At 37.3% G+C, this 27,920-nt stretch overlaps 1 protein-coding gene across 1 annotated transcript; it reads right to left on the minus strand.

Moving 5' to 3' along the window:
- Window positions 1-2,033: 2,033 nt before the first annotated feature.
- On the minus strand, window positions 2,034-27,778 carry ak7a (adenylate kinase 7a). Its single transcript, XM_048208082.1, has 22 exons — window positions 27,707-27,778; window positions 27,210-27,363; window positions 26,441-26,821; window positions 26,164-26,343; window positions 21,362-21,513; window positions 21,128-21,280; window positions 17,214-17,322; window positions 16,911-17,005; window positions 15,081-15,188; window positions 14,884-14,970; window positions 14,701-14,789; window positions 14,504-14,594; window positions 14,302-14,379; window positions 14,064-14,213; window positions 13,750-13,878; window positions 10,133-10,238; window positions 9,876-10,004; window positions 9,726-9,791; window positions 6,348-6,545; window positions 5,997-6,199; window positions 2,224-2,382; window positions 2,034-2,127 (listed from the first exon to the last, which is right to left on the minus strand). The coding sequence occupies exons 1-22, from the start codon at window positions 27,776-27,778 to the stop codon at window positions 2,092-2,094; spliced, it is 2,925 nt and encodes a 974-aa protein (XP_048064039.1). The 3' UTR covers window positions 2,034-2,091.
- Between the last annotated feature and the right edge of the window lie 142 nt (window positions 27,779-27,920).

Below are 27,920 nucleotides of genomic sequence, written 5' to 3' on the forward strand. Positions count from 1 at the left end.
TTTTACATTTTATATGTTTTATCCTTTAAAGCGGCACAATGGCTATGTTGGCTATTTCAATTGATTTTCTTTTGTTTATGGATTTATTGATTCATAAGAAATTAGTTTGAAAATGAAAAATAGCAATTTTTATATGGCATACCATTGAAACATTTATACTGCATACTGTTTCACATTATTATCTTTTGCCATACTGTCGTTTATGGTTTTTTTTGTTTGTTTGCAATACAGTGTTCAGCAGTTTGGGGTTTTTAACTGAAATTAGCGAGACTACAAATTTAAATAAATTTTCCATTATCTCAGCTGCTTTCAGCAAACAAGTAATTTTTGTTTTTCACATTAAGTTAAGTTGTCTTGTCTGTTTTTTTAATAAGTTTTCTTAAAGTCACCATAAAATCAAATTTTGCAATTCTTATTTTTTATGGAATATTGCATAATTATAAATGATTTGACCGTGCACATGTTTTTATTTTTTATTTATTTATTTATTTATTTATTTATTTCAATTCTTGCCCTGTGCCCTCTTAATCTTTAATCAAAATAACTTCCCCTCCCTCTTCTCTGATGATATGTTTACTGGTGTCAGGGCGGGGCAATCTGTCACTCACATGAGATGAACCAATAGCAAACCACAACCATCCAATCAATTCCAAATGAACAAAATCATGTCCTGGCCATTTTTTTACAGTCTATGGTCCTGGCGCACATTTTTCTTGTTCAAGCTGTTTCACTCAGATGGACGTACTCAGATAGATGTACTCACGTACTAAACTGCATTTTTTTAAAAAAAAAATTGTTTGCGTGCTGGAGGTATGTTATTACATCGTGTACAGAATTATGTTAACATTTAAGCTAGCTGGTGAGAGAAATGGCACTATCAAAGAGTCTAAAGAGGAAAGTTGACAGCAAAAATAGGGCATACAAAGAAGAATGGAAAGACAACTATGCGTTCATCATATCTAGTTTTGTGAATGCAAAGCCAATGTGTCTTATCTGCAACAAAGTTGTTGCTATTTGCAAAGAACATAATATACTAACTAGGGCCGTTCACGTCGCATCTAAAAACGCGTGGAAAGCGCAGCTGCGCCTCTTTCCTTTCTAAAGCGTTTGTGCTCCCGTGGCGTCTGCCATCTATTGCTGACCACTGGCCTAGAGCAACTTTCATTTCATGCCGATTTATATATATATAATTGTTTGTTTTTTGCCTTAAAGGAACACTCCACTTTTTTTGAAAATAGGCTCATTTTCCAACTCCCCTAGAGTTAAACAGTTGAGTTTTACCGTTTTCAAATTCATTCAGCCGATCTATGGGTCTGGCGGTACCACTTTTAGCATAGCTTAGCATAGTTCATTGAATCTGATTAGACCATTAGCATCTCGCTCAAAAATGACCAAAGAGTTTCAATATTTTTCCTATTTAAAACTTGACTCTTCTGTAATTACATCATGTACTAAGACCGACGGAAAATGAAAAGTTGCGATTTTCTAGGCCAATATGGCTAGGAATTCTACTCTCATTCTGGCGTAATTATCAAGGAACTTTGCTGCCGTACTATGGGTGCAGCAGGAGCAATGATATTAGTTGTTCCAAACCTATATGACTTTCTTTCTTCTGCTGAACACAAAAGAAAATATTTTGAATAATGTTTGTAACCAAACAGTTGATGGACCCCATTGACTTTCATAGTATTTTTTTTTTTCCATGCTATGGAAGTCAGTAAGGCCTGTCAACTGTTTGGTTACCCATATTCTTCAAAATATCTGCTTTTGTGTTCAACAGATCAAAGAAAGTCATACAGGTTTGAAACAACTTAAGAGTGAGTAAATTATGACAGAATTTTCATTTTTGGGTAAACTATCGCTTTAATAACTTGGCCAAATTACAAAGCAAGGCTCATCATGTGATCTGGCTCATCATGTGATCTGGCCCCTTGGGCGGCCCCCAATGAGAAAGTGATGAAATTGTAAATCTTTAACAAGCACCTGTTTTCACTTTTATAGAGATGAAAAAAACAACAACAAGACACAGCACACACTTTTAATGACAGTTTTTTATTTAACATTTATTGTTAATTATTATAGCAGAATGAGCTAATCATCTGAGTTGTTCCTGAAGAGGTATTCAGCCTGAAATGGAGTAAAGAGAATATGACACCAATTAAGTTGAAATAATTTTTTGTTAAATAAAAACACATGATATGAATAGCATATGACAAGTGTTACCAAAAAGTCGACAGGGTCATCAGGCTTGACCTTACAACAGTCCACCAGTCCTTGAATGACAGTGGGCATGACATATTTCATCAAGTAGTGTCTCATGGGGACAGATCGTGTCTCTAATAGCTCATGTTCCTGCTTCATCACCTCGGCCATGTTCCTATTCTGCAAATACACATCCACAAGCTGAACATTGTAGTCGTTCCAAGGGAAAGAGAATGCGTTTGCTCATTCATACACTTCTGTTCAAGCTAAGGTTTGGGGACAGTAAATGTCACGTCTCTCTTTTGGACTTTTATGTTTAGTTTTATTTAATAAACACACTAAGTAACTAAACAAGGTAATCAGGAACAAGTGAGAGACAAAAAGTATGTGTGTGAAGGGGGTGGGCGTCGAGTTTTGCCAGGATTGAAGTTATGAGTGTGCACAGTAGGCTTGGTGCAATAGTCAGTGTTACCGGTATTACATGGCGTTCAGCCGTACACTGATTACATTACATGCCCTGTCGTTTGGCGATTTTATAGAAATAAAATCAATTTAGTTCAGCTGGACAATGGACCCTACAGTTATAAAGTGAGGAACGTCTGCTCCATAGAGCAAGAGAAACAACGCAGAGTTGCAGGAGTCACATGACGAGTGAGGCGTGATGACAATGGCGGAGGCAAAAGCGCAAGAGAACTTTCGTTAATAAAAGTTGCATTTCTTCATTTAATATAGATGAGTTTGTCTTTATTTTATTATTGTTGTGTTTTCATTTAAAAGTAATAATGAATCACAAACTAAGCATTTATTTTAAAGTAAAGTTAATTTTTTTCTTGGGCTCCAAGCCAGGGGGTGCTGCAGCACCCTCAGCACCTCTACTTCCTGCAGTACTGGTAGTGTTCAGGCCCGTTCACACCAAGAATGATAACTATAAATATAACGATAAACATATAGTTCTAAAAATAATTCTAAATGTCATGATCCCTCTTGTGTTTTGTAGGACTTTTATGTTGAAGTGTAATCTTAGCTCTCTTTGTTTCTGTCTTCACTTCCTGTGTTTGGTTCCTGTTTTGCCTTGTACCTTGTGTGTCGCTATAGTTACCCTCATTAGTTACTGTGACATCAAATCACCAACACCTGTCCCTCATGAGCCTATTGTTAACATTTCTATTTAAACCTCTGTGCTTCAGTAGTTGTTTTTTTTGGACGTTGCTCCTGTGTGTGTGTGTTCCTGCCGTTGCTCTCGCCTGCTCTCTGTGGATTACGTTTGTTTATGGATTATCTGTTTGTTTTTGTTATTAAACGTTTGTGCTTGCATTTGGATTCTCACTCCATCTCATGCCTGGTCACACGTTACAGAACGACCAACCAATAATGAATCCAGCAGCACAAATTATGCATCTGTCAAAGAGATCAGCCAATTGAGGATTACGTGAGGGACTTTGTAGAGTTGGCTCACTTGACTGGTATGGATAATGCATGCCTAATGATATTTTCGTGGAGGGCTATCTGAGCCGCTCAACTCCCTTATGCCATTGCATCACCCTAGCTGGACTCTTGAACATTATATTGACTTGGCATTACAGCTGAGCGGCTCGGCATTTACTGTCGGGGTAGTGGAGGAGGAACCTCGTCACGTCTCAGCTGATCTTCCAGAGCCTCGTCACGTCTCCGCTGATCTTCCAGAGCCTCGTCACGTCTCAGCAGATCTTCCAGAGTCTCGTCCCGAGAATGCTGCCACGCCTCAGCCCTCAGCCGAGATGGCTGCCACGCCTGAGCCCTCAAAGATTGCAGCACTGGCCATTATGGCCACAACCATTTGGTGTGGGCTGCGCACACGTTGGCACCAGTCCCTGAGCCTGCTCCAGCCCATGAATCTGCTCCTGTTCCAGAATCCAGCCTCATAATCTGAGTTCCTTTTCTGCCTCGACATGACCGCAGAGGTTGTACCAGAACTGTCTGCCTTCCTCAACACAACCAGAGAGGACATTCCAGGCTTTTTTTGAGCTCCCTACCTGTCCAGTTATGGCCCTAGTGGCCAATGCTAACCTCTCTGTGCGTCATGTTTCAGTTTCTCCTGTTCAGCCATGTTGGTTCCCAGTGTTACTAGATCTGCTGTGGTGGTCGTCTGTGCCACCTTGGAGGTCTACAAGACCGTCTGCATGGCTGTGGTGGTCATCCGCTCCGCCGTGGGGGATCTTCAAGCCCATCTGCGCTACTGTGGTGGTCGTCTGCTCTGCCGTGGAGGTCTTCAAGCCCATCTGCACTGCCGTGGTGGTCATCTGCTCTGTCGTGGGGGTCTTCAAGCTGGTCTACCTGGCCATCTGTCCAGCCTACTCTGCCCTGGCCATCTGCCCTGCTTCAGTCTCCAGGCTGCCTTCCTCTCCACGGGCCTTGCCCTCAATCCCGCCTCCCACCTGAACTTTCTTGTTAGGGGCGTCTGGAAGCCTCCTTAGGAGGGGGGGGGCTATGTCACGATACCTGTGCTGTCTTGTGTTTTGTAGGACTTTTATGTTGAAGTGTAATCTAAGCTCTCTTTGTTTCCTTCACTTCATGTGTTTGGTTCCTGTTTTGCCTTGTACCTTGTGTGTTGCTATAGTTACCCTCATTAGTTACCATGACATCAGATCACCAACACCTGTCCCTCATCAGCCCATTGTTAAAATGTTTATTTATACTTCTGTGCTTCAGTAGTTGTTTGTTGGATGTTACTCCTGTGTGTTCCTGCCGTTGCTCTTGCCTGCTCTCTGTGGATTACTCTTGTTTATGGATTACCTGTTTTTGTTAAACGTTTGTTTATATTTGGATTCTCATGCCTGCTCACATGTTACACTAAATATAAAAGAATAGCATTGTCCACACCACAGCTATAATGATATAGAAACAATATTGTTGGGATCACTTTCAGAACGACTTTTTCCAGCTGTTGAACGATAAAACACTGCCAGCCAATCAGAATCCATTCTAATTTAAGGGCTCTGTTTGGCAAGGCAAACCCCCTTTTCAAGAATACTTTAAAGAAAATGGATATGTGGAAAACAATCGGTCATACCCTCAGAATAAATTGGTGAAGTAATAAGATCACTATGCCAGACTTGCAAACAGTGTAACATAAAATTACCTCAGGTATCCAGAGCTAGTTACGACAACATTGTCTTGCTTCCTTTGAAGTTGCAGTGAAAAAGACTACTTTTTTTTTTTTATTCCACTATATTGACTTCGTCAGCTAAATTTACTGTTAGATTAGATCGATAACACTAGCTAGATTCACTTGAAACATAACATGCTGAAGGCATCTGCTGGTTAAAAATGTGTAAATGCAACAAGAACAGCAAAAACATGTACACACTTTGAAATTGCAGCGTGCGAGCTTAGAATAAACAGACAATTATCCATTATCGTTCGTTAGTGCGGATGCAAATTATCACTATAGTTATCGTTCTTGGTGTGAACAGGCCTTTATACCATGTCTACACCGGACGCGAGCGGTGCAACGTGACCTGACAAAAGACAGTAGAACTCATTATAACGAGCGATGCTGTCTACACTGGATGCGGTGTGACATGACAAATCTCCGACAGTAAACTGATGCCCTGTTCTATTTCTGATGTACTTCAAGCGCTTGTGATACTTCTGACACAAAGAACTAAATGGATTTGCAAAGGTCGCTTTGTTGCGTCCAGTGTAGACAGCCTCAATCTGTTGCTGCGTGGCATGACTGTCACATCCGGTGTAGACACAGTGTTAGGGTGAGGGCAAATGATTGAGGTTTTGTTTGAGCATTAGGTCAAATTTACCCATTCCTCCAAAAGAGCGTCCATTTTATCATTCTCCACTATCTTCCTAAGTTTCTTCTCAAGTTTCTCCTGTTTCAGCTGCTGGTGCCATTCATCTTCTTTCCTCTTCTTCTCTTCCTCCATTTCCTCTGGACTCAAACCGTAGTTCATCGGCCGCCCCACTGTCTTAATTATTTTGTCCACCGTGGCCTCGTTCTCACAGTCTGAATGATATCATGAAAATACAATTCTTAATAATAATACCACCCTGCTTCATAACAATCAGCTTATCCATCAGTTCATTTAACAATTTGATGGAGTGCCATTTTCTTATGTGAGCACAAAAATAAGTGTGATAGTTTGGGTTCTAACCAATGTATTCAGGATGGATTTCCAGTTCATCGAAATAGTCAAGCACAGACTCGTCTTCTGCCAAAGTCTCCCTGAATTTTGCAAGACTCTCTGTAAACTCATCTTGAGTGTAGTGCATCTCCTCTGCCACATTCTGTGGAAGACTCCGAACTCGCTCTTTAAGAAATTCATCAGTGGCGTCCAGTGAAAAGACGTACTCTGTAAGAAAAAGCCAATGGTTGTTAACATGAAACACAGCATTCGCCAATACATTTTTTCAGGATTCTTCGCTCCGAACAGTATTTCTTTGAAAGAGGAATATTTGTAATAATATAAACCAGTGATTCTCAAAGTGTGGTAGAGGAATCACTGAATTAAATATGAATTGGCTGTGATGGGAAGAGATGGAGGTGGATAAATTCTGAAAAGTTGAATAAAACTGCTATCGTGGCTTCAATCTGGTAAGAGAAGTGTGGATCAGGAGGAGAAAGTGTCAAGCACAAGAACTGAAGAGGACAAAAGTGAACCGAGCACAGGTGCTAATAGCAGGGGCGGAGCCAGGGGGTGGCCAGGGGTGGCCGTGGCCACCCTTGGCCTAAGCTTGACCACCCCGCTCGCGGTTTCTGTCTACTTTTTTGTTGACAAGAATTGCGTTTATTTAAACGCAGAACTGTCTCATTAAGACCACAAAAAACGGGAGACTTTTCAGACGTGCACTACAACATCGCCTCAGCGCCAGGCGCGAGTCAAACACGCGCGGAAATGATACAGGTGCCGAATGAGCTTCAGCAGAACAACAGTGAACGGCGAACATATATAGCTTACGTCAATGTTTCTCAACTGGTTGGGTTGCAAGACCGCACACTTTTCAATCACGCACAAATACGTGTATGTAAGTGCAGTGTTGATGTTCAAACTGTGCATTTACAGTGTTTAACAATAATAAATATACTTATTTGGAATAAACGGCCTCGTTTTTTAACTTGAGCTGAATAGTTAGGCCTACTACGCTACTGTATTTACAGGGTTTATGCAGGTTTCAGTAAGTCAAATTTAAGACCTTTTTAAGACATTTTAAGACCATAAAGATTGAAATTTAAGACCTACACGACGCATTACCAAAAATATTAAAATCAAAGAAATTCTGAAAAAATCATTTTATTTCAATGAATTCAGTCATTGAAAAAGCATTAATTTAATTTACAGATAAAGCAGTCACATTAGTAACCTTCAATGTGCCAAATGCCCAAAGCCTTAGGCCCAAAATGAAAATAGGCTAAAACAAACTTGCCCTCAAATAGAATAGATTTCATCTCATATTTATTTACATTACAAAACAGCATATTAATAGCCTAATAAAGATTGAACAGGCTACTCCAACCCATGTAACAACCAATGTAGCGTGCGCACACACACACACTCACACCAGATAATCCATTTTAGATAGATAGATAGTTACCTCGGGATAATTACAGTATCTATCTAACATGGATTATCTGATATGTGTGTGTGTGTGTGTGTGTGTGTGTGTGTGTGTGTGTGTGTGTGTGTGTGTGCGTGCGCCTGCGTGCGTGCGTGCGTGTGTGTGTGTGATTTTGGCTTTCATTGAACATTACGACATACGGCCCGGTAAGAGTACGAATCAATTCCCTCTTTATAAAATCCCCCTAAGCGATCTTGTTGGGCCCGCAAGAGAACGTCTTCGCGATTACTGAATCAGGGAACATCACTTGGAAGAGATCGCTAATCTCACTGTTGCTATTAAATGAGTGGTGTTTAGTCACCGTGTGTAGTATCCAAAGCACCTCGGCTTTCGATGTGTCAGTCGATCCAAAAGTACCCCGAAGGTTGTTCGACGGAGCTGCGATGATATTGCGCTGGAGACCGGAGGGACCAGGCATTGAGGAGGACGACGGCAGTGGTGAGGCTAATTGGCGCCTTTACACCGCTTCACACCCAGACTCCCTAACTGTTTTTTTTTTTTTTGCAAAGTTTGCAGTGAGCCTCGTACCTGGAGCTGGGTACCGCTTGTAACCAACAGCAGAAATCGCTGTGATCTAGCCATGTCTCGTTGAAAGTACACTTTCCCATTTTCCACACGTAGCCGAACTTTAACAAACTCTGAGGAGACGCAGACGTATTTCGCGGGCAGGTTTTGCATTTATCACGGGATTTGTAGTTTTATCACCGCGTATACCAACACCAATATACCCCAGAAAGAACTACGACTCGCTACTTTTTTGCTACTTTGTAATAACTTTCAACAGGTAGCGTTTCTGGAAATGGGTAAAAAAAATTAAGACCTGACTAAATGAAATTTAAGACCTCGGATGAAAATCTGGCCGTTTTTAAGACTTTTTAAGGCCTTAAATTTACAGTTCAGAATTTTAGACTTTTTAAGACTTTTTAAGACCCCGCGGAAACCCTGTATTTAAATGTTGGTCATTATGGTGGTACTTGGAGAGAGAAATATTTTCTGAGGTGGTACTTGGTGTAAAAAGTTTTTAGAACCACTGATATAAACATTTTATGTCACTTTTGATCAATTTAAAGGGTTAGTTCACCCAAAAATTAAAATAATGTCATTTATTACTCACCCTCATGTCGTTCGGAGGTTTACGAATCTAAATAACATGACTTTGGTGCTCCGAGTCACTGATTCGATTCGCAAAGCTCCAAAGCACTGTTTTGAAATCGGCCCATCACTATATTGTTGAAAAGTCATTATTTTGTTTTATTGGCGCACAAAAATATTCTCGTCGCTTTATAATATTACAGTAAGGTAGAACTACTGAACTCGCATGAACTGTTTTAAATATGTTTTTTGTTCCTTTATGGATCTTGAGAGAGGAAATGTCATTGCTGTGAATGCAGACCTTACTGTGCCATCGGATTTCAACAAAAATATCTTAAAGGTGCCCTAGAACCAGTTTTTACAAGATGTAATATAAGTCTAAGGTGTCCCCTGAATGTGTCTGTGAAGTTTCAGCTCAAAATACCCCATAGATTTTTTTTTATTAATTTTTTTTAACTGCCTATTTTGGGGCATCATTAATTTTGAACTTACCCTTTAATGCGTCGTTGTGGCATACAAGTTTTAATTTATTTAAAAATAAACTGATCTCAAACTTTTGAACAGTAGTGTATTTTCAGGTAAAATAAACAAGATATTCAATGGGGGAAAAAAAGCATGTGGAAGCTGAAGACTATCTTAATGGTAATAATTATTTTCCGATGCATCATTATTATTGTCGTAACTCTTTTATTACATGAACATTAACAACCATTAAATTATTGTGATATTACTAAGATGTTTGAAGGTTGCCTCATGCAATTAAACATATTTACAAGCAAAAGTTGTGAAATATATATCTGTGCGCATGTTCTGAAATGACTAACCTGGAATCAACACTTTGCTATACTGAGGTATTGTAGATCTGGTATCTTCTACTTCCATCTTTGCATCTGGAAAACATTTCAGAAGTTAAAGGTAACTTTATATTTCCATTTTGTTTTTGTTTTTTGTTTTTTTAAAGGAAGATAGCTGACCATAGAAAAGCTCTTTAGCCTGTGTAAAGGTCTTTGGGTATCCATCTAGAACAAATCCTTGATTTCTGCAAGGCATTGAGTTTAGCTTCTCCCTTATGATATGCATCACATGCTGCTCATCCAACTGGCCTGTGAGAAAACACAATCAAAATTGCATTAAGTAACACTTACTTATCAGGTCTGTTACAATCTTACAATCATATTTCTAGATACATAAATCTATATAGGATCACGTCGTAGCTTCATTCAATGCATACCGTCATTCTGAAGCATGTTGTTCTTTAGAGTTTTAAGCTGCTCTTCAGCACCAATGAGCATTTCCTCATTCTCCCTTGTCTTCTCATTTCTTCCAAGCAGTTCCTCCTGAAGAACACATACTGTTCATTCAAGACAGCTTCATATACAGTGGGGCCAAAAAGTATGAGACTGAAAATGCTTCTATTTATACATTTAATATATTTTACTCATTATAGATTATACTATCAGCAAATCAATATTTAAAAAAAGGTAAAAAGTTTTACATTATTCAAAATCCTAAAACTGTTTATTTCCACGATTTTGTGTACAATATAATGTCTCCGACCTTTGGACCCCACTGTACACCTCCTCCCTATTTTATATATATTACACTACTGTTCAATTTTTTTTTTTTTTTAAACAGTAGTTTAGAAGCTGTTATATTGTGACATTGACAACTGTAGGATAAATTTACACACCCCATCTGACTAGATATACAGTGGATATAGAAAAGAATCACCCCCTTTAAAATAATCACATTTTGTTGCTTTGCAGCCTTAAATGAAGACAGACACAGTTGAATCCATCTGTATTTACTCAGTACAACTTATAACATCCAAGTGAAAGTTATAACACCAACATGTCAGGGAAAAAAAATAAATAAATAAATAAATAAATAAAAAAATAGAATCACTGAGTTGGAAAAAGGATCACCCCCCTCCTAAAAATGACTTGTAAACTCAATCAGGTGTAGCTTATCACCTTCTCAAAGTCACACAAAGCCATTTGACTTTCGACTGTGATCAGCTATGGTCATTCTGATAAGCTCAGCATGAAAAGAGCTTTCCTGCATGGAGCATTTCAGTCCTTGGTAGTACAACTGAAGCAAACAATCAACTATGGGTTGCAAGACACTGTCAAAAGATCTCCGGGATAAAGTTGCGGACAGGCACAAGTCATGAGATGGATACAAAAAAATGTCAAAGATTTTATCATTGCCTAGAAGCACAGTGAAGTCTATCATAAAGAAGTGGAAGGTATTTGGTACAACACAGACCCTCCCTGGATCAGGACGTCACTCCAAACTGGATGAAAGAGTAGTTATTGTGTGCATGTGACAACAATATCACAAATTCTCCACAAAAGTGGCTTGTATGGGAGGGTTGCAAGAAAAAAGCCACTCCTCAAGAAAGGCCACATGCAGTGACGACTGAGCTCTGCCAAAACACACCTTGAAGATTCTGAGGCCATGTGGGAAAAGGTGTTATGGTCAGATGAGACTAAAATTGAATTATTTGGCCTCAACACCAAACGGTATGTCTGGCGGAAATCCAATACAGCTCACCATAAAAATAACACTATTCCTACAGTAAAGCACAGAGGTGGTAATGTCCTGTTATGGGGGTGTTTCTCTGCAGCAAGGACTGGAGTACTTTTCAGGATAGAAGGAAAAACTGATGGGGCAAAATACCATCAAATTCTTGAGGAAAATCTGCTGCCCTCTGCCAGAAAGTTGTCAATGGGTAGAAGGTTTACCTTCCAACACGACAATGACCCAAAGCACACAGCAAAACTGACCACACAGTGGTTGAAGGACAAAAAGGTGAATGTCCTTGCATGGCCTAGTCAGAGCCCAGACTTAAACCACCACTTGACTTGAAGACTGCAGTCCACAAACGGTCACCATCAAATTTAACTGAAACTTGAGCAGTTCTGCAAAGAAGAGTGGGCAAATATTGCAAAGTCTAGATGTGCAAAGTTAGTAGAGACATATCCCAACAGACTAAAGGCTGTAATTAAAGCAAAAGGTGGTTAAAAAAAATACACACACAAGGGGGTGATCCTTTTTCCAACTCAATTATTCTGTTTTTTAATTCTTTTAATATTTATCAGACATGTTACTGTTATATCTTTTACTTGGATGTTATAAGTTGCACTGAGTAAATACAGCTGGATAAAACAAAAACTGTGTCCATCTTCATTTCAGGGTGCAAAGCAACAAAATGTGATTATTTTAAAGGAGGGTGATTCTTTTCTATACCCACTGTATTAGTTGTATATAACATATATGTAGATATATACTGGATATTTGTCTGTACCTTATCGTTTTACTCCAGTGTTATAATCAGTGTTGACGCTAACTCATTACAAGTAACGTGAGTTACATAATCAGAATTACTTTTTCAAGTAATGAGTAAAGTAACACATTACTTTTAAATTTACAATAAAATATACTTATTTAACAAAATAGTTACTACAGTTTCTACCCATGTTGAGAGAAATCGGGAGTATATAGAGGTGTTGTGTGTGCTGTGGAAACATGATGTTTAAAGGTGCCCTAGAACCAGTTTTTACAAGATGTAATATAAGTCTAAGATGTCCCCTGAATGTGCCTATGAAGTTTCAGCTCAAAATACCCCATAGATTTTTTTTTTAATTAAAAAAATTTTTAACTGCCTATTTTGGGGCATCATTAACTATGCACCAATTCAGGCTGCGGCCCCTTTAAATCGCGCGCTCCCTGCCCCCCGAGCTCTCGACTATAATACAGTGCATTTACAAAGTTCACACAGCTAATATAACCCTCAAATGGATCTTTACAAGATGTTCGTCATGCATACTGCATGCATGCGTCGGATCATGTGAGTATAGTATTTATTTGGATGTTTACATTTGATTCTGAATGAAGTTTGAGGCTGTGCTTCATGGCTAAAGCTAACATTACACACTGTTGGAGAGATTTATAAAGAATGAAGTTGTGTTTATGCATTATACAGACTGCAAGTGTTTAAAAATGAAAATAGCGATGGCTCTCTTGTCTCCGTGAATACAGTAAGAAACGATGGTAACTTTAACCACATTTAACAGTACATTAGCAACATGCTAACGAAACATTTATAAAGACAATTTACAAATATCACTAAAAATATCATGTAATCATGGATCATGTCAGTTATTATCACTCCATCTGCCATTTTTCGCTATTGTTCTTGTTTGCTTACCTAGTCTGATGATTCAGCTGTGCACAGCTCCAGACGTTAATACTGGCTGCCCTTGTGTAATGCCTTGAACATGGGCTGGCATATGCAAATATTGGAGGTCATACATATTAATGATTCCGACTGTTACGTAACAGTCGGTGTTATGTTGAGATTCGCCTGTTCTTCGGAGGTCTTTTAAACAAATGAGATTTACACAAGAAAGAGGAAACAATGGAGTTTGAGACTCACTGTATGTCATTTCCATGTACTGAACTCTTGTTATTCAACTATGCCGAGGTAAATTCAATTTTTGATTCTAGGGCACCTTTAATATAATTCTACTGTAGGGGGGGGGGGTGTTGTTATTATAAACCAAACAAGCAAGTACAGACCAGGTGAGATAATGCAACACATTACTTTCCACAAAAAGTAACTAAGTAATGCAATATTGTAAAGCACAACTTTTAAAAGTAACTTGCCCCAATACTGGTTATAGTTAACATATTGTACCTTTTTTATTTATTTTCTATTTTATTTACTTATTTATTTTTTTATTTTATCTATGATTTGTATGCAATGCAACAATTGTTATTAATTGCTGTAGACATTGTTAAAATACCAATATAAAAAGAAGCTGTTATGTAGTCCTCACTCACCAGTTGTCTGACTTTCTCATTGATGGCTTCATTGACATTAATATGATGAAGTTTGTAATATCTGCACAACTTTGTAGCAACTGAGCTTTTGCCAACAGCAGGGGGCCCAAGAAGACAGATTTTTATTGGCTGATGGAAATTAAATGCAAAATAGGAGCATGTAAGCATGTAAACCTTTTTTCTAAAGCTCTATTGTTAAAAATGTCTTCAAATTATAAAAAAAAAGCCAAAAAATTATTGCCAAAAACAAATTAAAACATTATGATTTTATTTGTGATATATATTCTACTTCAACAAGTGTTATCAAAGCTTACCAACAACTGCCTTGTCTGTTTGTATTCCTCCACCACACGAAATATGTTATCAACTATTCCAGATTCATAATCCCAGGAGATGTTTAATTTGTCCTTTAAGAAAACAGACTCAGTCTGAAGGTTGACATTGAGGTAAAGCAAGTCAGTTTCCTGTGAAAATACACAACAATGTGATATATTTCCTTCACATATTATTTTATGACATGGTAAAAATGTGTGTTCAGCTAAAACAGCCTACCGTAATTGCCTTTGTGCCATAGGCATCCTCCTTTGGGACTTTTTCTATTTGTCCAGAACCCAGGGCAGAGGCAATGGCCTAAGGAAATAGACAGCTGCATGTTTACAAATGATTTTTAGTGGTGTTTTCTCATTGCAAAACTAAAGTGTGAGCATTACAGTCAGTACAGCATATAGCAATGAAGTGTGTAATGATTTAATACTTTCACAATGTCTTCAAAAGTGTTCTTGGAATCATCAACAGCGATGAAGTAGTGTGTTTTTGGTTTGTGATCGATGATGTTTTGCACCACTCTAAAATGACAAATGATGACAAAAATATGAGATGAGAATGAAATTACAAGTTAAACAATACACCAATCAACATCTGAGTAAATGCCACAACTGCAGTTTCTCAAACCTTGCAAGGTCATGGATGTGAATGGCAGGAATTATATTTGTCCCAGCTCCAAAAACAGGAACACTGCTAAGCTCTCCGAGCCAAGCTGTCTGGGGGAAAGTGAACAAGTTAGGCAACAAAATGTGATTATGAATTCATAATTGACAATTATGCTGCTTTCATACTGTTGTCATATTTTAGTACTTTAAAAAAGAAGTGAAACATGCTCTCGCCCATTCCATACTGCAGCCCTGATGTTACAACATAAGTAGCCAGCTTTGACTTTTTCTGAAAGAAAAGAAAAGGGCATTTGTTTCATATGTTAAGGTATTCTAAGCTTGTTTCATTTCATAAATGATTTTAAATGTATTAGGCTGGATTCTGGATTGATCATTACAGTCTTTCCCCAGTTTAAGCACAAGCTTTTCAGTGCTTGTGTGTTCTTTAAAGTTTGGATGTGGTCTTCTTCTTTTGTAGTCCTCTTCAGTCAAGGGAATATCAGGATCATCCTTAAGATAAAATCAGAAAAAATAGCAAAAGTAATGATGTCTGGTCTGTTTATGGTCACTGTAATGTACAGCACATTCCAACTGATAATATCAATATAATCAAAAACAAATTGAAAAGAGTAATGTATAAAACTTTTATTTATTTATTTATTTATTTATTACAATTTTCAAATAAAATAAAAAAACCTAAATAGAAAAAAAATTATTTTCAATGTGGTGTCAAATTTAAGGAATCTTATTTTGGCCACAGAATAAAAAAATAATAAAAAGGGTAATTTAGAATTTATCTCACAATTCTGACTTTTTATCTTGCAATTGTGCTTACATCACACAAATAAAACTTTATCCCTGAATTGTTTATATCTCGCAATTCCGACTTTAAAACTTGCAATTGTGAGTTCACGTCTCATAGTTCAGAGAAAAAAAGTCAGAATTGTGAGTTTATATCTCATAAATATACATAAACTCACAATTACATAAATATACATAAACTCACAAATAAACTCAAGTTGTAAAGTCTTTTCTCAAAATTGTGACAAAAAAAATCACAATTGTCAGCTTACAATTTGGACTTTTTATCTCACAATTGCAAGTTTATATCTCACAACTCTGAGGAAAAAAACAGAATTGCGATAAACACAATTCTGACTTTTTTCTCGCAATTGAGAGTTTATATCTCGCAATTCTAACTTTGTAACTCACAATTGTGAGTTTGTCTAAGTTTATATCATGCAATTCTTTCTTCATAACTCACAACTGTGAGTTTATGTCTCATAATTCAGATAAAAAAAGTCTGAACTGCAAGATTTAAACTCACTATTCTGACTTTTTCTGACTACCGCAATTGCGAACCTATATCTCACAATTCTGACTTTTTTTTTCTCAGAGTTGTGAGATAAAAAACTGGCAATTGTGAGAAAAAAGTCAGAATTGTGAGTTTATATCTCACAGTTCAGACTTTGGTCTTAGAATTATGAGACAAACTCATAATGGCTAGGAAAAAAAAGTCTGAATTGTGAGCTGACAAGTTTATATCACTTTTAAATTTGCAATTGAGAGTAAAAAGTCAGAATTGTGAGTTTATTTATTGCAATTCTAACTTTATTTCTCAAAATTGAGAGATATAAACTCACAATTGCAAGTTACAAAGTCAGAATTGCAACATATAAACTCGCAATTGCTAGAAAAAAGTCTGAATTGCGAGCCGACAACTGAGTTTATATCCTACAATTCTGACTTTGTAACTTGCCTTTTCAAGTTTATATCTCACAATTCTGACATTGTAACTCGCAACTGTGAGTTTATGTGTCACAATTCAGAGAAAAAGTCTGAACTGTGAGATTTAAACTCACAATTCTGATATTCTCAATATTGTGACATATAAACTCTCAATTGCAAATTTAAAAGTGATATAAACTTGTCAGCTCACAATTCAGACTTTTTTTTCTAGCCATTATGAGTTTGTCTCATAATTCCGAGACAAAAGGCTGAACTGCAAGATATAAACTCATAATTCTGATGTTTTTCTCGCAACTGCCATTTTTTTTTTTTATCTCACAACTCTTAGAAAAAAGTCAGAATTCTGAGATGTAGGATCACAATTGCGGTAAAAAAAAAAAAAAAAAAAAAACAGAAGTGTGAGATAAAAAGTCACAATTCCATGGTGGAAAGAAGCTTCCATACTGGACATTACTGTATAATATATATAAAAGCAACACTCACAGGATCAGCTGGTTTGGTCATTGCCCATGTCATGATTGTTGACAGCAGGATGAATATTTTTGAAGACTTAAAATGTTCAATTTCAGAGTGCAGAGCTAATGTAAACACAGATTTAATATACAATTTGATTTGATTCATGTGAATAAAGAACGAAACTGAAAAGAAATTAAATGGCATTAAGGCTGTATCCCAAAACCTAGTGAGCTGCAGAATGAGATGCGTAATTTTGGTCATCTGAACATGCCTCACCATATTTTGAGTTGCAGCCTAAATAAATAGCATGGAAATCTGAGGAATTGTTACCTGAAATGGCCCATGTTGCCTCATCTATGAGATCAGTGTGTTCAGTGATATTATATACAATAACATCACAATGCATCAGACACTGCAGGAGTTCTTCTCGATTCACAGACTGAAATAAAATGAAACAAGATGCTCAAAAATGCTCTAGGTAGTCAGCAAGTTTTAAGACACATCTGAGACTTGTTACAAGGGTCAATGACAAAAGCGTTGCCTTTTAATTAAAGGTCAAATTATAATTTATGAGACTTACTGATCTTGACACACAGGGATCATCTATGATGTCTTTTTCTTTTTTTGGGGGGGATGGGGTGCGTTGTCTCAATCAGCTCCCTAGCTTGTGAATCAGTATTGTGCAGATGAATTCGGGCACTGATAAGCACCCTCACTCACTACACATTGGGACACTCTATTTCTGGCGACATTACAACATCCTTGTTGTACAGCGTCACTAAAAGTATTGGGACACCCCTCCAAATCATTGAATTCAGGTGTTCCAATCACTTCCATGGCCACAGGTGTATAAAATCAAGCACCTAGGCATGCAGACTGCTTCTACAAACATTTGTGAAAGAATGGGTCGCTCTCAGGAGCTCAGTGAAATCAAGCGTGGTACCATGATAGGTTGCCACCTGTGCAATAAGGCCATTTGTGAAATTTCCTCACTACTAAAGATTCCACGGTCAATTGTTAGTGGTATTATAGCAAAGTGGAAGCAATTGGGAACAACAGCAACTCAGCCACGAAGTGGTAGGCCATAAAATCACAGAGCGGCGTCAGCGCATACTGAGGCGCATAGTGTGCAGAAGTTGCCAACTTTCTGCAGAGTCAATAGCTACAGACCTCCTGACATCATGTGGCCTTCAGATTAGCTCAAGAACAGTGCGTAGAGAGCTTCATGGAATGGGTTTCCATGGCCGAGCAGCTGCATCCCAGCCTTACATCACCAAATGCAATGCAAAGTGTTGGATGCAGTGGTGTAAAGCACTGCCATCTGGCAATCTGATGGACAAGTCTGGGTTTGGCAGGTGCCAGGAGAACGGTACTTGCCTGACTGCATTGTGCCAAGTGTAAAGTTTGGTGGAGGGGGGATTCTGGTGTGGAGTTGTTTTTCGGGGGTTGGGCTTGGCCCCTTAGTTCCAGTGAAAGGAACTCTTAATGCTTCAGCATACCAAGACATTTTGGACAACTTCATGCTCCCAACTTTGTGGGAACAGTTTGGGGATGGCCCCTTCCTGTTACAACATGACTGCGCACCAGTGCACAAAGCAAGGTCCATAAAGACATAGAGGAGCGAGATTGGTGTGGAGGAACTTGACTGGCCTGCACAGAGTCCTGACCTCAACCCGATAGAACACCTTTGGGATGAATTAGAGCGGAGACTGTGAGCCAGGCCTTCTCGTCCAACATCAGTGCCTGACCTCACAATGCGCTTCTAGAAGAATGGTCAAAAATTCCCATAAACACATTCCTAAACCATGTGGAAAGCCTTCCCAGAAGAGTTGAAGCTGTTATAGCTGCAAAGGGTGGGCCAACTCCATATTATTATACGGATTAAGAATGGGGTGTCATTAAAGTTCATGTGCATGTAAAGGCAGGTGTCCCAAAACTTTTGGCAATATAGTGTATTTATGAATAACAGCGGAACTGATATTTTTCTGATTTTTTTTTAATGCTATTTATTTAAAGTACCTTAAGATAAATAATTTGATTAACTTCAACATTTCAGCTATAAATGAACTATAATGTAGTACCTAGATTATGTTCGCTACCTGTCTATCAATGTTTGTTTATGCTGAAATATAATTAAATAACAGTTTTTTCAATACATCTGTTTTGTGTCATAATGTGTATTAAGCTGGCTTGTGCAATACATTGGTGCTTCACAATTTCTGTAACATATTGAGCATTGATGCAAAGGACTACAGATAGGTTGATGCTCAATGGTTTTCAGTGTGGGACTTTTTAGAAAGCAAACATTTCAGTGCACTGGGAGGATTTGCAATTGAGAGAGCCCTTAAAATGTCTGACTCCCTAATCAGTTCCCTGAATACTGAACTAGAAAGCTGATTGAGACGCATGTTGGTTGCACCAAATTACTTTGATTTGGTGGACAAAAGTTGGTTCAAATATTGATATTTTAACAAAACTGCTTCACTGCTTATTTCTTATTTTCTAAGAAATAATACAATTTTTAAGCAATGTTGCATCACCTTGAAATGTTTTTACAGTATGCTTCTGAAAAATATCTAAATTAATTTTAATTCAGAAATTTAAAATATATGGAGGTTTATTCCTGGGATTCGGTAATATATCAAATTGAATTTTGTATTTTTTAAACTACATAGAATTAATTTTCTAAAACCCCACATCATTAGGCAATAGGCACATATCAAACCTCCATCAAATCATATTTTCCCACTTCAGGCATTAAAGACATTTGACTAATTTCAGTTTTTTTGTTTTTTTTTTCAGTGTAACGGACAAAATGGAATTGGTTTAAAAAGGTTTTTATGCAAAACTTGCTATAAAACAAACATCTACCTACTGCTCATGTGTCCCTCATAACAATTTAATAACTACTAATGTAACATTTATGATAATTTTCACATTTTTATGGGACTGAAGTTAAAAATAAACAAATTATGTGTCTCCGGTCTCTTTATTCTTGTAAAAAAATGTTTTCAATTTAGATTTCCTTAACGTGTCGGGTGGTAATCAGCAGATCATTTTTAATCATCTTCCCTATTTTTTTCCAAAATAATAGTTGAGAATAGTGTGACGAGGTTGAAGACTGAGAGGCTTTGAAGGGAGATATTGCCTTCAATTATATATTTTTTATTTTTTCTCTATCATTTCTGCATGCAAAACTGTCTTTCTGCTGCTGATGTGGCTGCCATTTCGGACATAGGATGCCATTTTCGGATCATTATTTTATTAAGTATATCTTTACTGAAATCATGACAAGTTTTTATCATTAAAATTATTTATAAATGAAGTGAAAAACTTAACCCTGTCACAAATTTTCAACCCCGGAACAATGAGAAATATACAAATATGTGACAGGGTTGAGTTTTTTTTTTTTTTTTTTTTTTTGCAAAAAATGGTCACTGTTCCTCTTGCAGTGTAGGGGAGACCATATTGCATCAATAAAATAAGTACATTGTATATATTTTAAAAAATAAAACTTTGAAAAACAATCATTTTCCATCTTAAATTCATGTGATGGGGTTGAGTTGTTAAGCATGACAGTACATTCCATGACTAGTACGCCCCAAAAATATGAATAAAAAGTATGATACTACTTACCATCTTCTGCACCACTGTTAAAGAGACCTGAATTATGTAATTTTTGGTAAATGATGTCACATGATATGGGCGGAATCTAAATTATTATAGGCAGAGAATTGTTGCCGTGACGGAGTTGAGTTCAGACTGAGGGACATCACTTTAAAGTCTGTTATTTTATAAAATATCTTGAAATTCTTTTTCACAAGAAATTAACACAAATAATTACTTTCAATATTGCCAAAAATAGACATTAGACATATAGACATTGTGCATTTTGTTAAATATTTTCTAAGTTCAAATTCAGTGAAGTGCCTCAGGGACATGACAGAATGTTTAGTGTACGATAGAAATAAGAAATTATATTATTATTAAAATATATATATAAAAAATATATTTAAAATGCAATTATTTTTAATAATTATTTATATAATTATTTGTATTCATTATAATGGACATACCAAAGTATTGTGAAAAGCTTTTAACAATTAATTTTGGTGAACCATCTCTTAAAAAGTCTGAGGGACTGAAATAGTACCGAATCCCAGGAATGATGCGTGAATCACACTTTTTTTTTTTTATATAAATACCATCTACCCACAACACCACAAAATAAATGATAAACTAACCCAATATTCCTCCAGTGCAAAACGTTGTTTTTTTGCATCTTTATTCGCAACTGTTCCGACTATCTGAAAGCATGCGCCTTCTGAAGCATGTTCGTGTATGTCCTCCTCCTCTCCGTCAGTGAGAGACTCTCCGACGACACATGACGACAAGAACTAAACAAAACAACATTAAACCACAGAGCTTATTATATTCATGTTGTTTACGTAAAAGACTCGGTCAGTAGACTCTTTTACCTGCGCGATATATTTGGATGAGTATGAGTCGATGTTGTTGAGAAAGACTCGTTTGGAGCGGCTTTCGTTGTGGTTGGCCATGTTTGTCGTTTGGTTGCTATGGAGACTTGAAAAGATCACACAGCGCCCAAAATATTTGGATGTCACGAAATATCAACGCAATGTATTTTATAAAAACTTGTCCTAAAACCCTTTATTATTATTATTATTATTATTATTATTATTATTATTATTATTATTATTTTGAAATATTTGTAAAAAAAAAAAAAAAAAAAATGCACACGTCACACTATAAATGGCGACATGACGAAATAATTAAAAAGTTTTTGCAGTGGAACATGTTTATAGAGGACAAAACCTGAAAAAAACAATAAATATAATATATAAATAGGCTACGTGAATAAATAAATCCATAAATAAAAATATCCACAAAATGATACATAAATATATAAATAAATGTGCAAATAAATAGGGCAAATACAAAAATGTTAAAGAAAACGCTAAACTGTTCATTCATTTTTGAATGTAGCTCTGTATTTATTTTTATACAATACAACATGCTAATAAGAGGGTGTCAATCACATATCAGAAAGGGGTCTCTATCCGTGTGTCTCAATCAGCTCCCTAGTTCAGTAGTCAGGGCACTGATCAGGGTATCAGCCACATTCACTTTCATTATATACTGTTGAAAGTAGTAGGCTATGCTATCTGATTATTCACTTCAGAGTAGATGCATCAACAGGAGACAAATTAATTGCAATAGTGTTTTTGTGAAATGAAAATTAATAATACACATAGTTGGATCATCCAACTATGTGTATTATTAATTTTCATTTCACAAAAACTTTCCTCAGGCCCAGAAAGAAAAAAAAAAAAGTTTTTTGAATTTAGTTTTTTTTTTTTATGTCATTATATTGTTTAGATAAGGAATAATTGACGACGGGCCGTTGAATTCTTAGAAAATAATGCACACCTGAGGTGGTAATGCGGCCATGACACAAACCATTTTAATTTATCCAATATGTGGTTAACATGGCCATAAATGTATAGTCCCATTCGATACAATGTATCTATACACTGTAGCCTACCTAATGTGCATATTAATGTGTTTTTGGGGCAACATGTAATGAAAAAAAGAAGTGTAATAATGGGAGTAATTGGCAACATTTTTATATTAAAATCTAATATTTCATTGGAATACTGATATATAATTTCTTTCCCTATTCACATGTCTCCCAAAATGCCTGATGTTGGATAAACATGATTGTCCTGGTGTCCTTTACAGTGGACATGTATGAAAGCAATGCCCTGTTTTGTAACAGAAAGTCATATTTCTATTAGAAACTCCATAATATTTTCCTGAGATGTTGATTTATGACAATCAATTTGAAGTTTAGTCAGATTTAAATTATGATTACAAAATTTTATCACATTTCCATAAGAGTGCAAAATTTGGTCAATTTTAAAGTCAATTTTAAAGACCAATGAGTTGTTGTTGTTGTTGTTGTCATGGTGAAACCTCCAAACATTTGGTATCTCTGAATGTTCTCTTTACAGGACATCCAGACTTAAAACTGTGACTATGTATGGTGTCAGAAAAATTCACTAAAATATAATGTCCACTGTAGTCTATTCCTTGGTCCCAGGAGGATCGTAGCTAGTTATATTCAGGTTTTCATATATACACAACTGTATTCATTTCAGTTAATACAGGTGGAGTTGGGGAAGGTGGAGGGTTTCTTAAAGCGCACTGCAACTACAGCAAATGCTAACAAAGTATTTGTAGGTTGAGTACGTGAGCTCATTGGCTCCTGATACAGCAGGAACCAATCAGCTGTGCCCTAAAGAGAATAATGTGATTACAAGCAGGTTGAGTTAAAGCAACACTGTGTAGTTTTTGACCTTAAAATAATCTCTTCAAAAAAATTTTTCAGTGGTAGAACAATTCTTAACTGGATGAATTCTACTGTCGTAGCTACATGAGCAGCCTCCATAGCAGGTACAACCACACTCAGCAAGTTTCGTGTTTGGGTCGGTACACACAGCCCTGCCCATCCCCTGCCAGCGGAAGAGTGCGAACTGCTTTACGGCATACGTCACATATTTTACTCGTAGCCTGGGAGGAGTTAGCCAACAGCTATCTATAAGACGAAACAATCTAATATGCAAGTCTCAAAACCAACAGCATGGCAGACCCAGCAAAGAAACCAAAGAGGGTTTTGTCGGAGGAAGTGAAGAAAAGAGAGAGAGAGTGATCGGACACAAGCCCGAACACAAATCAATATCGGACGGGTTTACACTCGGTGGCGTGAGCTGAAAGAGGCAATGTGTTGCAAAACGGATGGAGACCTAGCCTTCCTGCAACTGGAATTGTAAGTCTTATATGTACGGTTTCTGCATTCACCGTCAGCTTAGTCAACAAATTCACATGTATTGTGCTGCCCACAGGGAAGCTTATAGAGCGACAGTATATACACTGGTAACAGACAATTGTGCTTATCAACCACATGGGGGAACCGTGAGCAAATGTTACATGGTGTTGCTTTAACTCTCTAGTCTACAGCACAGCGTTGCCCTCAGGCAATGGAAAGTTTTCTTAAGTCCTATGTTTAGTAAATCTTTCTTTAAATGATTACAACCAATTAGAAAGGTTGAGAAAGTACCAAAGAACAGTCCAGTAAGGTGTGGGAGTCACTATCATGCACCATTTAAAGGTGGGATATCCTGTTCTGACACATGGTCACAGGCAGCACATGGTGTGAGAAGAAGGCAAGATTATTTGCTTTAGTAATCCTATTTAAAATGACATGAACTGTACATAAAAAATATGTGTGTGTGTATGAAGGTGTAGAGAAGCCTTTTGTCAGGTTTTATGAAGTTTTTATTTTTTATTTTACATGTTCAGAAATTCAGTTTTTCGATAAGGGGTACTTTTCGAGGATTTTTTGGACAATACCTCACATTGGCCATAATGTGTTATAAGGAGGGAAGATACAAGGTTCCTGGGTGTGCAGGAACACCCAAAGTGATGTGCAAAAATTGTAACATACAACTCTATTTCACAGCACAGAAGAACTGCTTTTTGAAGTTTTGTACAGAGTGAAATCTTATTACATGAAGTACATTATATGGCATGGCACACTACATGATACAGACCTATGCATGTATCAAATTCAATATATCAATGTCTTTCAAGTGTTTTTTCCTTTTTACTTAATGATTTCTTGACATTTAAAAAAAAAAAAAAGTGATTTTGATGATAATTTTCTCTATGATTCTGTACCATTGTTGCACAACATTGCAAAAAAAAAATTTCATGTGCCATCAACATGTGTGCACTAGAGGGTTAATTATGTTTTAGACAGACTATATATGCATTGAAGTTTGCAACCATGTAGATTTTTATTTACATTTTTATTTAGTTTTATTTCGGGAAGCACAAAAATAGGTCTTTGCCTTTTTACTTTAAAGGTTAAAAGCATTTAATTTATTCAAAAAATGATATATACATATATACAGAATGGTCATACATAAGGCACTATATAAATAAAGATGACTTGTCTTGACTTTTAACAACAAAGCACATGTGGCTATGATGACTTGACTTTCCAGTCTTGCAGTCTCTCGTGTTCTTGCTCAGACGTGGACAGGCTCTGAGTTCCCTGTCAGGTTCGGGTTGGACTTCAGCCTTCGGGTCAAGTCTTGAGTTCAAGCCCTCCACCAAGGACAGCAAGTATGTTATTTCCTATCCAATACAAAAATTATATGAACAAGTCAACTCATGAATGATTTTTTCAAGCTGATTTACACAAGAATTGAATTCTGTTTGCATCACTGGTTCTGTTATTTTCCTGTTTATTACCGTGAAGCTGCTTTGAAACAATCTGTATTGTAAGCTGTAATGTAGTTCGTAGATGTGGGAAGAAGGAGGCGGGAACCAGCGAACATTCAAACAATAATCTTTAATAAAATAAACAAAGAACAAAATGAAAGCAATGCCGGCAGACCCTCGCGGACGTCTGCCGGCCACACAAACATAATAAAACATAAAATAGTGTCCAGGCCTGGTCCTCTCTCGTCCTTCACTGTTGTTGCTCCTCCGTTTATGCTCCCGGAGCTCCTCTGTGAGAGACTCAAGGCCGGTGGGCCTCACAGGTGGAGCTTGTTAACTCTCGCGTCATCGGCCTCGCGCCGTTCCCTCACGGCTCTCGCCCGCCTTGCTCGCCACATAAGTGCTGTATAAATGAGGTTGACTTGACTTGACTATAACAAGAACATTACAATGAACACAAAAGTCAAATAATCCAGAATTGAAGACAAATGATAATAATCCTACTCTGTCTGTTGCACTTCCTCACACCTGAAATCACTGATCGAGTGAATCTCCAGAACTTCTCCAATCTAGTTAATTTCTAATCAATTTATGTTGTAATATCTGCTCTAATGTTGGCCGTTTAGTTGGATCCTGGGCTAGGCATTGGCTAGTCAGATCACTGCATTCTGTACAAATTTTAATAAGGAGAGAGCTGGTTACCCAGACAGCAACATAGTGTCAGCCCAGATCCGGCCCACACCTGGTCCGCGTGTAATCCACATGTACCAGATGTGGGCCAGATCTGGGCCACACTATGTTGCTGTCTGGGTAGTCATGACCATGTGACTTTATGGTATTGAAGTATGCTTTGTAGCATGTCGCATCACAATGTTCTGTTCACTTTGATGTGCTCATGACCTGTTTAATCTTTAAAGGTATAAATGCAGCTGAATTTTGTTTATCAATGTTATCAATATTATTCACTCACCTTTGGAGAAGTTGGATTTCTGAAATGTAACTTTGGCTTGTGTGATTTCTGTTCTATTGTGAAAAGGACGACAAGCGTTCACCATCTTGTACAACAACACTCCTAGAGCCCAGACATTTTTTGGGACGGCATGGAATCGAGGTTCTGTCAAGACTTCAGGTGGGCAGTAATCCAGTACTCCTGTAAGCAAGACATTTGCACATTGTTGAGCTTTTTTTAAAGCACCAAATAATTAGTAAGTCACTACATTCAGTTTCCACACTCCCAAAATGCTCACCAATGTATAAGTCGCTCTCGTAGCCATCATTACTAAATAGCTGACCGCAGCCAAAGTCTATCAGCTTGAGCTGAAACGTGTTTTTATTCAACAGGAAATTCTGTGCATGGATGTCATTGTGAAAAACACCATGGTTGATGCAGTGTTGTACTGCTAGCAGAGCCTGTTGCATGATGACCCTTGCTGTTGGTTCATACAGTTGAGGACCACGAGTGATGAAGTCATGCAAGCTCTTGCAGGGTTCCAGGTACTCCATAACGAGAGTGAATTTTCGAGCATGTTCAAACCACTTGTATAGTTGTATGACGAAGGGGCTTATGGGTTCTCGCCTCATCATTAGCAACAGCGTCACTTCTGTAACGAGAGTTTTGGATGCCCAGGCTAGAGAAAAGTAGTAGAAAGAAGGTAAGTTGGGTAAAAATCTGAGGAAAACACATTTTTAAATGTATTTTTCTTTGATCATTTTAGATGCGTTCAAAAGAGCCTTTTCAGCTCAAAGTTATTTGGTGCCTCTAAGCTTATTTGTCAATCACATTTACACCTAATTCTTCCTATGGGTGTATTAACTAAGCTGCACTTAAACAACTAAATGCACATTCAGGTTTTGGCCAACTTACAATATAAAGATAACAATCGTTGTCAATCTTGCACATCCGCTTGATGGCAACCTGCAAAAAAAAAAAAAAAGTTTCAATAACAGTAACAGTATTCAAGCACAATACTCACAATACTGTAGGAGAAAGATGTTGGAGAAATAATGATGATTTACCATTATTTTGCTTGATGCCGGAGTGATCTGGCGCAAGGTGATGGTGGCTTGGGATCGGGCTCTGGCTCCAGATCTGGTGGAGGGACAAAAGGCTCCACACCATCCACAGCACTACAGTGGCAACAGCACCGAAAAGGACGTAGCCTTCCATAGCCTGTTGAGGAAAGAAAGAATTCCTTTCCGCTTCCTATGTTCTGTAGGTTTTTCTGAAATGAAGAAAAACAACTGAAAACACAACTATTAGAAACATCTCTGACATCAAATAAAGCAATGATATAATGACATAACCTACATTTTACTGTTAAATTCTTATCTGTAATGTTACAAATGCAAAGTAATGGAAATATTTCCAAGCTATCCACCTGACTTCTGCTTAATGCCCTCATAAATGTCCCAAAATCTTATTTCACTATATTAATAGTCATTTTATTTCACAATTATCATGATATAGTTATTATTCTTATTTTATCTCATCTTTTATTGAATAGAGAACATACATTTCCAGGCTTCATTTGGTCAACTCTGACTGGCACATGTCGCTCAGGGGTGCGTTTCCCAAAGCCAACCATCATCGCAAGTTCTGTCATTACCAATAGAATTCAATGGAACTTGCGACCAGAGTTGGCTAACGATGCTTTTGGGAAACGCACCCCAGGTCTGGTAATTGCAAAGATCATATGGGCCATTTTTTAAAAAATAGATATACTATAT

This window comes from Megalobrama amblycephala, linkage group LG11 (genome assembly GCF_018812025.1).
Source record: "Megalobrama amblycephala isolate DHTTF-2021 linkage group LG11, ASM1881202v1, whole genome shotgun sequence".
Classification (NCBI taxonomy): domain Eukaryota; kingdom Metazoa; phylum Chordata; class Actinopteri; order Cypriniformes; family Xenocyprididae; genus Megalobrama; species Megalobrama amblycephala.

Bases quoted from the DNA above. Each gene is read 5' to 3' on its own strand.
- ak7a (XM_048208082.1), bottom strand. From the start codon at position 27,778: ATGGTTGGCTTTGGGAAACGCACCCCTGAGCGACATGTGCCAGTCAGA. The intron at 10,239-13,749 runs GTGAGTGAGGAC...TGTGTTCTTCAG, and splicing joins ATGAGAAAGTCAGACAACTG to GAGGAACTGCTTGGAAGAAA. The intron at 2,383-5,996 runs GTAAATTTGACC...GTGTATTTGCAG, and splicing joins ACGCTCTTTTGGAGGAATGG to AATAGGAACATGGCCGAGGT.